This window comes from Pangasianodon hypophthalmus, chromosome 26, assembly GCF_027358585.1.
Source record: "Pangasianodon hypophthalmus isolate fPanHyp1 chromosome 26, fPanHyp1.pri, whole genome shotgun sequence".
NCBI lineage: Eukaryota > Metazoa > Chordata > Actinopteri > Siluriformes > Pangasiidae > Pangasianodon > Pangasianodon hypophthalmus.
This window is the reverse complement of record NC_069735.1, coordinates 16,157,646-16,173,212: the sequence shown is the minus strand read 5'-3', so window position 1 is coordinate 16,173,212 and position 15,567 is coordinate 16,157,646. Positions and strand designations below refer to the sequence as shown.

Here is a 15,567-nt window from a genome sequence, read left to right as displayed (position 1 = left end):
TATGGCATTTACCATTTAGAAATTACAGCGATTTTAAGCAAGGTTCTTCCATTTTCAGGCACTCAGTGATATTTGGACAATTGACTGACAAGTCACGTGCAGTCCATTTCCTCGTTACTTCAAGACAAATGCAGCAGATAAAAGGTCTGGAGTTGATATCAGGTATTGAGTTGGCATTTGACAGCTGTTCGACTGGAGCTACCAATATGATGTCCAAGGAGGTCTCAATGCAATTGAAGGAGACCATCATTAGGATGAAAAAAAAGAAACCTATTAGAGAGATAGAAAAAACTTTAAGAGTTGCCAAATCAACAATTTGGTACATTCTTAAAAAGAAGGAATGCACTGGCGAGCTCAGCAGCACCAAAAGGCCTGGACGACCATGGAAGACAACTAAAGTGGATAATCGCAGAATCCTTTCCTTGGTGAAGAAAAACCCCTTCACAACATCAACAGAAGTCAAGAATACTCTGGAGAAGGTAGGTGTATCATTGTCAAAATCTACAATCAAGAGACGCCTTCATGAATGTAAATACCGAGAGTTTACAGCAAGGTGCAAATCACTGGTAACATTCAAGAACAGGAAAGCCAGATTAGACTTTGCCATAAAACATCTAAAAAGCCTCCCATGTTCTGGAATAAGATTCTTTGGACTGATGAAACCAAGATTAACTTGTACCAGAATGATGGCAAGAGAAAAGTATGACGAAAGAAAGGAACAGCTCATGATCCAAAGTATACCACATCATATGTCAAACATGGTGGAGGCAGTGTTATGGAACGGGCTCACTGGTGTTTACTGATGATGTGAGGTGTATAGGGCTATACTCTCTGCTCACATTCAGCCAAATGCTACAAAACTGACAGGACTCGGCTTCACAGTGCAGGTGGATAATGACCCTAAACATACTGCGAAAGCAACTCAAGACTTTTTGAAGGCAAAGAAATGGAATATTCTTCAATGGCCAAGTCAGTCGCCTGATCTCAACCCAATAGAGCTGCTTTTCAGTTACTGAAGACAAGATTGAAGGCAGAAAGACCCACAAACAAGCAGCAACTGAAGGTGGCTGCAGTGAAGGCCTGGCAAAGCATCTCCAGGGAGGAAACTCAGAATTTGAGTTTTGAGAACATGGGCTCCAGACGTCAGGCAGTCATTGACTGCAAAGGATTTTCATCCAAGTATTAAAATTATGGTTATATTTACAATTATGTCACTTTGTCCAAATACCTTTGAGCCCCTGAAAATGGAGGTACTTTGTTTAAGACGGCTGTAATTCCTAAATGGTAAATGGTATATTTTTGTGGAAGCTCTTAAAATAAACCTTAAAGTCTACACTTCGATCACATCTTCATTGTTTTATTTAAAATCCATTGTGGTAGTATATAAAGGCAAAATCACAAAAACTCTGTCATTGTCCAAATTTCAGGACCTGACTGTATATGTGTGTATATCTCTGTGTGGGTGTGTGTGCGTGTGTGTGTGTATGTGTTACTGTATTTTCAATAAGGCAAATAGTAGATATTCAAAAAACAGAGGGTAAAAATGAAAGAAGAGTTTTGAACACAAGTGATTTGGGTGTGTTTAATATCGTACATTACAGAGGAAGGAGGGACTTATCCAGCAAAAATTTCCGTGGGAAGGAAATAGCACCAGATTTGAACCAAATCCAGCAGTTTGACTGTTTAAACCCTCAGAGCCACTTCTGTTATTTCTGTTTTTTATATCTGGATGCAGGAGATGAACTTCATTTAATGAGGTCAGAAAAGTTTTTTAGCAGTTTATTCTATTATTAATTGAAATAAAACCTTGTCTTTGAGTTAATTCTAAGATGAATGCCGTTTTTTTTTTCCTTTGGTAATTCATGACTGTATTGCCGTTTCCTTTTTGCCACACTGTGTTTCTTCTTACTACGTCTTTGTGAATCAGTTCCCCAGATTCACATAAACAATTAAAAAAAAAGAAGCAAGTCACATATCAGTATATCCATCTAGTATATTACTTAAGATTTGCGTGTACATGCGTGTATCTCATATTATAGACAGGATTTCGAAATATTTTTCACACTGAACAAGTACATGACAATCCTCTGGCCATTGAATGTTGTCTACATTTATGAGCACTTTGAGCGGTGTTAAGGGTGTTTTATGATGTTAAAACTGAACAGTATTTTTCCATATCTAGTAAATATACAGGCAGCTCTGATGATGATGTCACTCAGATTGACTCCTCCCCTTTTTCTACTGTTTCTGCTCATGATTTCAGGTCAGTTACAGCTGTTACATTATCATTTCACAGTAAATACTTCAATAAGCCTGTCTATAGTTATACATATATATCCTTGTCCTTTGAGCTGTTTGTGTTTGTTCAGCATCAGCAGTTCTGTGTTAAGTTCTGCTTTCTCCCCCTCGCTGTACTGCATGAGGACTATTCTCTGTGGAGCTTCTCACTGTGTGTCTTTATGAACACATACATTTATGTGACTTCACGCAGGCTTTCCTACTGTCTGAGACCCGTATATGCATTATCAACACATTTCTGCATTTGCAGGAGTTGCTGCAGGAGTTGCTGTTTCTCAGGACTGGGATGTGTATTACACACCAAAGTCTATCTGTGCTCTAAAGGGATCTACAGTGACCATGGGCTGCAGATACACATATCCAGCTGGTTACACATTTGAGAGAGGTATCTGGAGCAGAGAGTTGGTTACAGATAAAGAGCCTCCTGATTTGACTTCAGACCCAAAGTACAGAGGCAGGGTTCAGTACCTCGGAGACAAACCGCGTGACTGCAGTCTCAGACTGAGTGATGTGAGAGAACAGGACCAAGGCAAATACTACTTCAGATTTTTAACAACTTTTGCTGGAGGAAAGTATCAAGGTCAAGATGGAGTTGACCTTTCTGTCACAGGTAAGCCTCATCAGCTGAAATAACAACACGCTGTACTTTTCATTAGTGTGTCAGATTCCTCCAGTAACACAAATTCACTGTCTTGCGTTATCTCACCTGGAATAAACACTGCTTAGCACATAGGTGTGGGGCAGAATTTACACAAGCAGGGTACAAAGGCTACAATTACATTAGAAGACATATTGCTCCAGTTCTTCTGCCTTGCTGGGTCACACTCACGTCTGTAACTTTTATGTTCCAATGCTATATTTTTTTTGCTATTGTTCTTTAATATGAAGTCATACTGAATTGTAATACTGAATTCAGCCTCAGAACTGAAAACATATCTTAATTGGAAACTTTAATTTCCTGCATGCCACCAGCAGGATGACATAAGACAGCAAGTCAACCCAAATTGATTTTATTATTTGAAGACAAATAAGTCTAGTTGTTTATTCATTTTAAGACAAATAAGTCTAGTTGTTCAAGTTAGATGAAATGCGCTGGTCTGTGCAGATGGTAGCTGTAAGCTGAAGTGGTGTAAATGGCAGAATTGATATTACTGGAGGAGTTAGCATATGATGCCTTTAGGAGGCAACAGATATTTAGAGACCGGTATGATTTTTGTTTTTTTCCAGAGGATGAAAGCTGGCTTATAAGTCGGTTCTGTTTGCAGCGGCATCTGGTCAATTTTAAAAAGCTTTGTCATGGTTTGACTCCCAGTATCAGGGAAACTCTCTCAATTAGCAGTAATACTTCTTTTGGACTCAATTTTTGTGTCAGACCATTTTCTTTTGACATGAATTGTATTGCACTGGATGGACAACACTGAATTCACCTCTGTAATTTCTCTCCATATTTTGGCCCTAGCAGGTACTGTGACTCTTCTGGATATGCTGATAAATAATATGTTTTTATTCTCATAGATGCGAGTTAAAAGTACTTCAACTTCTGGCTCACAGAAATTCTTCTTTTTTTTGGCTGTAGCCATTTTGTACTTGCTGCTCTGTGAACTTGTCCTTTTTGTGGAGTTTTGTGGATGTCAGCTTACGGGTGACTGCCATTTATCATAACATACATTTATCAACATACACACACCAATACGGAGAAAATCAGCATTTATGAAACTGTTGTATGAAAAATTGATGAATGAGGCCGACTGTGTTTGTTTTACATACAAACACAGTCGGCGTCATTCATCAATTTTTGAGTAAAGTTCATTGTAAATGTTTGCTTAACTAAAGAAAACAAACTAAAAATTTGGTTTTTGATTTGAAGAACAGACAATAATCCCCAGAGACTCTACTGCATGTTTCATCTATTTCCTTTCTTGTCTTCCACAGAGCTCGAGGTACAGATTCCTGATAGAGTGATTGAAGGAGATGCAGTCACTCTCACCTGTAAAACCAGGAACAGACTGAGTGGCAATACAACACTTATATGGTACAGAAGTGGACGTCGATTATCTTCTTCCACTAACCTGCTCCGTCTGCCATCAGTCAGACAGAGCGATGTAGGCAGATACAGCTGTGCTGTACAAGATAGTCAGTCCTGTGATGTCACTCTTGAAGTCCAGTGTAAGTACAGATTTATTTATTCACTCTTAAAACTAGCAACACTAAAAGTTCATGCTGAATCCACATGTAAACTGTTACTGCATCCCATCACTAATGAAGCAGTAACAAAGAGCAAAGTAACACACACATACACAGACATGTATATCTAATATATTTCTTATATTCCTGTAGTTATTTTTCCTTGATTTGGCTCAGTGTGTAAAAGTAATGTAATATAATATTTTATTATTTATATAATATAATTTACTTTTACACTTTTTTGGGGGGAGATGAACTGGTGTCCCATCCAGCTTGTTATCCCAGCCTTGCACCCAGCACTCCCAGGATAAACTGAGAGAATTTGATTATTCATCTAAAAATGCTGTGGGCTCGCACCTCTCACTGAAATGATATATTGCTACTCCACCTATATAAAGAATTTCCTTTTCTGAACCAAGATCACCCATTCCTCAATGCCGTGAATTAAAACCTAACATTTACTGCAGTGAACACGTGACTATAATGTCAATAATTACAGTGGGCATGCTCTCTCTGCACAGCTATGGCTGATCCTGGACTTCCTCTCTTCTTAGCTACCCAGACAACTTGGCTGACCTGGGATAAACTCCACAGTACCCCTAGTTGCAGCAATGCACACTGGCATATTTGCTTACTAGATTTATTGTGTACTTAAATACTCCTATACTTGAGTACTTGTATACATCAATACAGGTATAACTGCATAAAATAAAGCAAGTAGGTGAGACCTTTGCACACAATGAAACACAGCACAGAAAGGTCGTGCTTTTTTATTTACAGGATGTCGTGCAGCAAAATTTTAAATGTGAGGTAAGCGTGGATGGTGAGGTTGCGTGCGGGTGGGGTGGTCTCCATGGTCGGTGTGGCAGTCCCTTTTTAGCAGCACTGGTAGGAGATGGAGGGTTAACAGCTGCAGCCTTTAGAGAGTTGTGGCCGCCGCCGGAGGCAGAAGGGGAGCGTCTTCCCTGCTGACGTCACCTTCTGAAGTCGTGCTGTCCTTTCAGCACCCTGCCAGCAGTCATGCGAGGAGCAATGTGCACCTTTTGTGCGCAGGCCGCCTACCTGCCGTCACAGTGCCTCCCCCCAAGCACCAAGCCTACTGTCAGTGAGTGCTGGGCCCAGATTGAGTAGCACCTGAAGAGCCCATCTGCATTGCCATGCTGTGCCCCCAAACGATGTTCCACTGAGAAGTCAAAGTCCTGGAGAGTGAGGAACCAGCGGATGACCCTGGCGTTGGTGTCCTTGGCCTTGGACATCCTTTGAAGAGGCGCGTGGTCTGTGACTAGGGTGAAATGTCTTCGGGCCAGGTAGAAGCGTAGCTCCTCAATGGCCCACTTGATGGCCAAACCTCTCTCTCCACGGTGGCGTATTTATGCTCTGTGGGGGACAGCTTTTGGCTCATGTAGAGGACTGGGTGCTCCTCCCCATCGAAGACCTGAGACAGGACCGCCCCTAGCCCTGTCTCGGATGCATCGGTATGCACATGAAGGAGAGGGTGAAGTCAGGGTTCCTTAGGAAGGGCGAGCTCGTCAATGCTTCTTTCAGTGTCTTGAAGGCTTTATCTGCCTCCCGACTCCACTGCACCTGGTCCGGCTGGCCTTTCCTGGTGAGATCAGAGAGGGAAGAGGCAATCGCGGAAAAGTTAGGGACAAAACGGCAGTAATAACCGGCCAAACCCAAAAAGGCACATACCTGTGCCTTTTTTGGAGGTAGGTCTTGGGTATTGACGCACTGTCTCAATCTTCTTCTCTTGAGGCATTAGCAGTCCCTGGCCAATGCGGTACCCCAGGTACTGTGCCTCCATTAACCCCTTTGGGTTGGCAGTTATCCCAGACTTCTGGAGTTCCTCCAACACGGCCCTCAGGTGGTAGAGGTGGTTGGACCAGGTGGAGGAATGGATTACCACATTGTCTATATAGGCTGCTGCATAATGAAGGGGTGATCCCGGTCCTTCCAGTGTTCCCCAGAGGTAGTGAAGGCTATTTTTGGCTTGGCCTCTGGGCTTAGGGCCACCTGCCAGTATCCTTTGATAAGGTCTTGTCGACTCTTCAATAACTCCATCTCTGAGCATCCGGGTGACCTCTTCCTCACTTGCCTGATGGATGGCTTCTGGGTCGCGGTAGGGCCGCTGTCTCACCATGACTCCTGGCAGAGATTTGATGTTGTGGTGGACCAGAAGAAGGAGAAGTCATCAGTGAACTGGTCCACCAACTCTGTCAGCTCCTGAGACTGAGCTGGCATGAGCTCCACTCCTTGGTGGACTAAGTCACGATCAGACAGATCTGTGTTAGGTAGAGTGAAAGTAGACACATGGGGGTTAGGTTCAGTCCACTTTTTTAGCAGGTTGACATGGTAAATCTGCTTGTCTGCTCGCTTACCTGGTTGCTGCAGTCTGTAATTTACAGGACTCACCCTCTTGAGGACCATGTAGGGGCCTTGCCACGGTGCCAGGAACTTACAGGAGGTGTCTGGAAGAAGGAGGAGGACCTTGTCTCCAGGGAGAAACTCTCGGGGCTGAGCAGGACGATCATAGGCCCTCCTCTGCTCTCTTTGTGCAGCCTCCATATGCAAGACACGATCTATCCGCTCCTGCATCTCTTGGACATAGTCGATGAGGGAGCGGAAGGGGGAGGGCTGCTCTTCCCACGCCTCCCGGGCCAAGTCCATCAATCCCCGTGGTCGCCATCCGAAGAGGAGCTCGAATGGGGTAAAGCCGGTGGATGCCTGGGGAGTCTCCTGGACAGGGAAAAGGACGTAGGGGAGAAGCAGGTCCCAGTATCTGCCCTCCTCGTCTACCACCCCGGTGAACCGACCTCTTCAGAGTCTGGTTGAAGTGTTCCACCAGACCATCCCTCTGTGGGTGGTAGACGGACGTCCACAGGTGCTTAACCTGCAACAACCGACACAGATCCATCATTAATTTAGATATAAATGGCGTACCTTGGCCCCTGAAGATGTCCTTTGCGATGTCCACATGGATGAACAGGAGCACAAGCTCACGGGCGATGTTACAGGTGATGTTACCCCAGGCAGTTCCTGAGAGGAACTGCCTCGGGGTACCTGGTGGCATAATCCACGATGACCAGTATATATTCATGACCCCGGACAGATTTTGGAAGCAGACCTACGAGGTCCATGCTCATTTGCTCGAAGGGGACGCCAATGATGGGGAGAGGGATCAGGGGCATGGGAGCAGGCCCGCTGGACCTGGGTAGACACAGTAGAGACAGGGTTAGCAGGGGGATTGGACTCACCTGTTGAGGTCACTCCGGTGTCGCACTTGTCCTGTGCTAAGCAGGCCTGCCAGATCCTTGGCCACTTTGTCCTGGCCTGCCTTTTCCTCGTTACCCACGTTGCCCTGGCTTACAGGAATCCCGTCCAGTCGTGGCCCAGTAGCAGGGGTACGGGGAGTTCGGGGATGATTCGGACTGTTGGTGCTTTAGTGTGACTTGGGAAGCTGGGATTTCCTGAACGTCCCTGTGGGCAAAGGTCACTTTTAGGGTATTGAGGGCTTGGGTGCTGAGAGAACGGAGGGCCGGGCCAGAGTCACCGTACTCCCTGAATCCAAATGTGCCATTAACGGCGGCCGTCGACCTTCACACTAATAGTGGGTAGGTTGGGAGTAATCGCCATATGGAGTGCACATCTGGCCAGCCAGGGCTTATCTAGGGGTCACGCGGTGGTGGGGTCCGGCTCAGTGGGCATGGACACGTCCTGCGGCGTCCCATAGGTTTAAGAGCCTGGGCCTCCCCTTCAACAGGGCTAGATGTTCCAGGTGCCAAGCTGGTGGAGGACGGGGAAACTCTCACCGTTCGCCCCTGCCAATCTCCAACATAGCAACTGCTCACTCAATTGCCTTTATCATCTCTCGGAGGTGTTGGGCTCCTCTTATCCCCATGGCTTTTCGCACCTGAGGTGGCAGAGCCCTCAGAAACTGGTCCATAGGCACCCTCTCGGCAGCAGGCCTGAGAGGCAGGCTGGACCCACCATTTCACGATCCTCAGCAGGCTGTCCATTTGGCTTCTTGGGGTGGCTTTGGGGTTATAGACCCACCTGTGGAGCTCTGCTGCTGCGCTGGTTGGGGAAAGGCCACAGCATACAAGGATTTTGCTTTTAACCCAGTCCTAGTGAGCCGCTTCCTCTTCCGTCAGGGTGTGGTAGGCTAGCTGGTCTTCCCCTGTGAGGAGTGGAGTGAGGGCTGGGGCCCAAGCTTCTCTTGGCCAGTTTTTGTGCTTAGTGACCCGCTCAAAGGTTAGCAGGAATTCTTTGAGGTCTTCATCCGGCATAAGCTTGGACAAGAGGTTCTGGGCCTCCTGTTGGGAGGGGCTACAGCCGTGCTGACTGTCTTCTTCAACTCCAGGAGCTCTTTGGCGGTGTTCTGGAGTCCATGGGCCAGCTCCTCTGTGTTGGCCTGGTGCTGTAGGCTCATCTGCAAAAACTGGTGGAAGAAGTTATCCATGCCACTCTCTGTGTGCTGTGACGCCTGCATCCTCTACCCCGTGACAGGCGAGACCTTTACTGACAATGAAACACAACACAGAGAGGTTGTTATTCAGGGGAACGTGCTCTTTTATTTACAAGATGTCGTGCTGCAAAATTTTAAACAAGTCAAGTCAAGTCAAGGGAAGTCCATGAGGGAAGTATGGATGGTGAGGTTGAGTGTGGGTGGGGTGGTCTCCGTGGTTGATGCAGAAATCCCTTTTTAGCAGCACTGGTAGAAGACGGAGGGTTAACAGCTGCAGCCTTTAGAGAGTCACAGCCGCCACCGGAGGCAGAAGGGGAGCATCTTCCCTGCTGACATCGCCTTCTGAAAGCAGAGAGAGAGAGAGAGCGAGAGAGACAACAATTAGTGGCGTTGTGCTTTTCTCCTACCTCCCCGCTGTGTTGCTGCGGGCTCCTTTTATGTCCCTCCGGCTCCTCCAGGAGGGTAGATTGCTGCTACGGCAGAGATTGTCTGCTAGCCGTGAACAATTAATCTGTTTATTACACATACATGCGACTCATATTAAATATAAAACCAACTTTATTACAGAAATATAATCTTAATTCTGAGAATCTTTCTTACTGAGATTATTTCTAGGAACTGAACATCTGTAAAAATGTATATTTTTCCTTTAAGTGGTGAACATGGGATTATATAGAGATCTATTTGTACCATAATCAGCATTTTTTAAATTGCTTAAAACTTATTAGTCTTCAATTTTATCAGTTTCTATTACATGCTAATGTAATAAACTTATCTTTTGTGTCCTCTTTAATTATGTGTAATGGTGGCGTGGAACTACATTACCCATCAGCCCCTGCGGCCACGCGCACTCCAGCTGTCCAAAACAATAGGGGTGCTGAAGTGGCGCTGTCCTTTCAGTACCCTGCCAGCAGTCGTGAGAGGAGCGATGTGCACCTTTTGTGCGCAGGCCAATCGCCCACCATCACATATTCACATACTTGCACAGCAGCTAACAGCGGACTAGCAAAAATTGCACACTAAGTTACTTGGATACTAGCATACTTTGGTACTAAAATATTTGGATACTAGCATTCCTGCAATATTAACATTGATCCATACAAGCAAATAAGCATGCTTGCAAAGTTGTACAGTAACATTCTGACAAACCAAAAATCGCACAGGCCACACCTCTATAATGATGTCACATACGGACAAAATATTTTTTGACAAAGTGGAAATGAAATAATATCACTTCTGTCAAACTCAAACAGGACCAAAAGAATCAAAAGTTTGTGATTTTATGACATTTTTCAGTAATTAACGATGGATTTCATAGTTTGGTTATTAATAAAGAAAAACCCTTCATACTCTGCAGTTTGTGTTTCTATCTCTAGATCCTCCAAAGAGAGTCTCAGTGTCCATCAGACCCTCTGGTAAGATAGTAGAGGGCCGTTCAGTGACTCTGACCTGCAGCAGTGATGCTAAACCACCTGCACAGAACTACACCTGGTATAAGGGAGCATCCTATATCAGAAGAGGAAAAACCTACACCATCTACACTATCAGCTCTGAGGACAGTGGAAATTACACGTGCCGGGCTGGAAATGAACACGGACAACAGTCCTCTACTGCTGTGTCTCTGAATGTCCTGTGTGAGTTAACAACGATTCACTATGGTCCATTATATACCTTCCTGACCTTCAGTAAACTGAAAGATAATGAAAAGTGTTTCCTTTGTATCCTTTCCTTCTTGTGTGTTTTAGCTTCTCCAAAGAGAGTCTCAGTGTCCATCAGTCCCTCTGGTGAGATAGTGGAGGGCAGTTCAGTGACTCTGACCTGCAGCAGTGATGCTAACCCACCTGTGCACACCTACACCTGGCATAAAGGAACATCCTATATAGGAACGGGAAACACCTACACCATCAACAAGATCAGCTCTGAGGACAGTGGAGAGTACAAGTGCAAGTCCAGTAATCAATATGGAGAGAAATACTCTGATGGAGCGACTTTAAATGTTTTGTGTGAGTGGTTGATTGTGTGCATGGCTTGTTGACATCCACTGAGGCCCTGGTTCTCACTTAAATATTCGTAAACCACCGTTATTGCCCTTTTTTCAGATCCCCCTAAGAATGTCTCAGTGTCCATCAGTCACTCTAGTGAGATAGTGGAGGGCAGTTCAGTGACTCTGACCTGCAGCAGTGATGCTAACCCACCTGTGGAGTATAGCTGGTTTAAAGGAACATCATATAAAAGCAATGGAAAAACCTACACCTTTAGAAAAATCAGCTCTGAGGACAGTGGACCGTATAAGTGCAAGTCCAGCAATCAATATGGAGCGAAATATTCTGATGAAGTGACTATAAAGGTTTTGTGTAAGTGTTGGATGGTTCAAGTTCATAAAACTATCTGACATTTGTAAAAGGTACACGTTGATTTTAATCCCTAAAAATTTTGTGTTTAGTAATATTTTGTATTTTTCAGATCCTCCAAAGAGAGTCTCAGTGTCCATCAGTCCCTCTGGTGAGATAGTGGAGGGCAGTTCAGTGACTCTGACCTGCAGCAGTGATGCTAACCCACCTGTGGAGAGCTACAACTGGTATAAAGGAACATCCTCTATAGGAACAGGAAAAACCTACACCATCTACACTATCAGCACTGAGGACAGTGGAGAATACAAGTGCAATGTCAGAAATCGATACGGAGAGAAATACTCTGATGGAGTGACTTTAAATATTTTGTGTAAGTGTTGCATAATTTGCGTTCATAAAACCTGCAGTCATTCATACACATATTGCTTTAAAACTTAAATATCTTGTGTTTTGTAATGTTTTGTATTCTTCAGATCCTCCAAAGAGAGTCTCAGTGTCCATCAGTCCCTCTGGTGAGATAGTGGAGGGCAGTTCAGTGACTCTGACCTGCAGCAGTGATGCTAACCCACCTGTGCAGACTTACACCTGGTTTAAGGGAACATCCTATATAGGAACAGGACAATCTTATATCATTAACAGAATCAGCTCTGAGGACAGTGGAGATTACAAGTGCAAGTCCAGTAATCAACACGGAGAGAAATACACTGATGGAGTGACTTTAAATGTTTTGTGTGAGTGGTTGATTGTGCAGGCAGCTGGCTGACATCCACTGAGCCACTGGTTCTCACTTAAATATTCTTAAACCTCTGATATTGCCCTTTTTTCAGATCCCCCTAAGAATGTCTCAGTGTCCATCAGTCGCTCTGGTGAGATAGTGGAGGGTAGTGACTCAGTGACTCTGACCTGCAGCAGTGATGCTAACCCACCTGTGCATGACTACACCTGGTATAAAGTGGATGAAAGCTCACCTGTAGGATCTGGACAGAGTTACAGCTTCACATTGAGGTTCAACAGCAGTGGATGGTTTTACTGTGTGGCTCAGAATAAATACGGGAATCAGACAGCAGCTGCAGTGGCTCTCACTCTAAATGGTATTACAGTTATTATAACACTTTGTAGATTTGATAAAGGTGAATGAGTTATAGCTGACTGATATTTGTCTGCACACAGGGGGTACAAGTGTAGTTCTGTATGTAGTTCTTGGAGTGACAGTTGGATGTGGATGTTTATTTGCCATCATTGGTGTTTTATGTATGAGGTAAGCATATGTATTTTTCATTAACTTGCTTAAAATATCTGTGATATGAATCCACTGATTATTGTTACTTTTTAGGAGAAAGAGAAGAGGAGGTTCAACTCATCATACCAAGTCTAATGAGGTAAGTGAACTGTATGCTTCCATGGAAAACAGCGCAATAGAGAGTGATAATCATAATGAACATGAGGAAACACAAGGCTCCAGTCTGACAAGCCTGACTTCTAGCTTTTTTTTTTTTTTTTTTTCAAAATGTGGCACTTTTCATCTCCAAACATAGCTATAGCGGTAAATGCTGTTATGTATTAAGTCATAGAATGCAACCTGAGGTACAGCTTCTTTAGTCAGACATTCAGATCTGGAGGAATTCCTAAAAAACACCAAACATATTCTTTATAATCTTCACACAGAACATTTACTGCAGTCCTACTGAAGACACGTACACAGCTCTTGATCTTCAGTGCAGGTCCTCCAAAGACGTGTATGACACACTTGCAGTAAGAGTCTTCAGAGTCACACTTCACTCAGACATTCAGATCCGGAAGGAATCACTAAGAAAGATGAACAAATTTTTTATTTCTTTTTCTCTCACACAGACGGTTCACCCAAGTTCTCCTGATGACACGTACACAGCTATGGATTCATAGTCCATCTCTCCTGATTACGACACTTTAACAGTGAGTGCTTCCATTTGTTCATCACTTCGCTTCACTGGATATAGTACTAAGTAATCAGGTGATATAGTACAAAGCTGAAGAGCTCTTGAAAACTATAAACTATTAAAGCCCAAAATCCAAAGGTTTAAAACGGTTGAGGACAGTTTTAGGAACAAATTATTAAATGTGTTCTCACTCATTAATACTCTTCCATTATGAAACTACATAATCAGTTGTATTGTTTGCTCAAGATTTCCACCTTAAGCTGTTTCACGATTTCTTTTTCTAGACTGCAAGAAAACAACGAGATCATCAACATCGACACCATGTCGAGAGAGAGAGATGAGAGATGAGAGATGACCAGTGCTAGAATAGTTCTGTTTTTGAGCTGTCTGTGGATCAATATTGAACTCTATCTTAAAATAGTTGAAGAGTGAGAGCTTTACATTTATGAACACGTATATATTGAGTGTGCATTGATTTTGAACTGTTCAGCGTATGCATCCTTTTTCTACGTGTGCTGTACTTTTTTCCCCATTTTTAATTATAGTTTTATATTTACCTGCTAAAGTAATACACTGTACTCATGCTTCACTTGTTCTTTAAGCACAAAAATGTGTGCCATTAAGGATTTACACAATAAACGTGAATATGATGTATAATCTGTCAGTATTGTTTAATTTTTATGAGCAGTGAGGTAATACCGTGTCCAGAGAGCCGTCACATGAAACGCAAAGCCATAAAAACAATGGCATAAATAAATTTGAAATGAAATCTGAGCTCATTGGGGTTTTTTTTGTTTGTTTGTTTTTTTGTTTGTTTTTTTCTCTCACAGCAGAGTTATCTGTCTGATTTTAGCCTGAGATGTGGGCAGAGTGAAGTGGAATTAGGGAGTATCTATAAAATGACTGATAAGAGGCTCATCCAAACATAAACAGACCTGTGAGGGATCTGGAGCCTCTCACAGGGAATTTGGGGCACATGGAGGGGTGCCAAACTATTGCAGGGCACATTCACACACACACTCACACACTAATTCACTCAGTATGGACAATTTGGAAATGCTAATCAGCCTACAGCGCACGTCTTTGAAGTGGGGGGGGGACCCCAAAACACAGGGAGAACATGCACAGTCCACACACAGGGTAGAGGCAGGAATCGAACCCCCAAACCTGGGTGTGAGGCAAATGTGCTAACCACTAAGCCACCGTGCGCCCCACTACTGTAAAATTTTAACATTTTATTGTCAGTAACATACACACATGTATAACATAAGTGTATGTTACGATAATTACGTTATAGACTTATCGTACGATATATGGACATGACCTCAATCGTTTTTGCTGACCTTGATATTGCCCATTGTGTTTACAAGTGTGTTTGTTTACATAAGAATGAATTTCGCCAACATTTTAGCCATTTGCGCTGCTTCTGTCCTCTTGTCTGCTCTAGGGCTTTCAAATTAAAATTCAAACTTCGAATATTCGTCAAGTTTAAGATAATAATGCACATCTGAATGCAAAAACTGAGAGAATTCGGTTAACTCACCCAAACACATCCTATACACATATAACATATTATATATAAATAGATAGATAGATAGATAGATAGACTTTGTTGATCCCATGAGGGAAATTCTTGTGTTCTTGTGTTGTGTACAGCAGCATGGTCAGTATATATATTTATATATACTGCTCTTTCCACAATAACACACTAAAACATGGACAATGAAGAACTAAAGCAGAAAGAATTCACAATATTGTATTACAGTAGTGTAGTCATTGTAATGTTATTATTTCAGGAGATCAGGTTTTCACCACAAGGACCGCTTTCACATGTTTTAGTTAATATTTAAGATGGCGGCGTGTGCACACGCTGCGGCTTCTCTCTCTCATGACAGAACAGTGTTTACGTGTTTTTTATCTTGTAAGTCACAGTGTTATTGTCAATATTTATCATGTCTATCTGTCTTTAAGCATGTATACAGTCTTGAGTTTCTGCTCAACGTCGGTAGAACCACATTTTTAGAGTTGAACTCCGCGCTGAGAAGAGCTGCATGACCTCGGTCTGCTCCGGAGGTCTATTCCATCACCAACCCCCACTCCTGCATCTCGCCCACAGTGGATGCGCCACAAGCGGCGTGAGACGAAGCAGAAGAGTGGTAAGCGCGGAGGTATCCAGGCTAGGCTGGCGGCTAACCCACACAAGCCAGCGATCCCCACCATCGTACTGGCCAACGTACGCTCTTTGGAAAATAAACTGGACTACATCCGTTTACTGCGCTCCACTCAGAGGATTGTAAGAGACTGTTGTGTTTTTGTATTCACGGAAACATGGCTCAGCAACAGCGTCCCGGAC

The 15,567-nt window shown here is 43.6% G+C and overlaps 1 protein-coding gene across 2 annotated transcripts; it reads left to right on the top strand.

Annotated features, from left to right (window-relative positions):
* The first annotated feature begins 1,635 nt into the window (after positions 1–1,635).
* On the top strand, positions 1,636–13,871 carry LOC113537693 (B-cell receptor CD22-like). Of its 2 annotated transcripts, XM_034300053.2 has the most exons (16): positions 1,636–1,757; positions 2,183–2,263; positions 2,549–2,908; positions 3,875–3,940; positions 4,231–4,464; positions 10,324–10,581; positions 10,693–10,950; positions 11,047–11,301; positions 11,411–11,668; positions 11,772–12,029; positions 12,126–12,389; positions 12,469–12,556; positions 12,632–12,677; positions 12,964–13,050; positions 13,150–13,230; positions 13,499–13,871. In XM_034300053.2, exons 2-15 carry the CDS (start codon positions 2,203–2,205, stop codon positions 13,198–13,200), a joined length of 2,544 nt encoding a protein of 847 aa, XP_034155944.2. In that variant the 5' UTR covers positions 1,636–1,757; positions 2,183–2,202; the 3' UTR covers positions 13,201–13,230; positions 13,499–13,871. The 2 variants fall into 2 exon arrangements, with proteins under 2 accessions (XP_034155944.2, XP_034155945.2); XM_034300054.2 differs by lacking the exon at positions 3,875–3,940.
* The last annotated feature ends 1,696 nt before the right edge of the window (positions 13,872–15,567 follow it).

Coding starts and splice junctions, on each gene's coding strand:
- LOC113537693 (XM_034300053.2), top strand. CDS start 2,203: ATGATGATGTCACTCAGATTGACTCCTCCCCTTTTTCTACTGTTTCTG. Junction 4,465..10,323: donor TGTCACTCTTGAAGTCCAGT/GTAAGTACAGAT, acceptor TTCTATCTCTAG/ATCCTCCAAAGAGAGTCTCA. Junction 10,951..11,046: donor AGCGACTTTAAATGTTTTGT/GTGAGTGGTTGA, acceptor CCCTTTTTTCAG/ATCCCCCTAAGAATGTCTCA.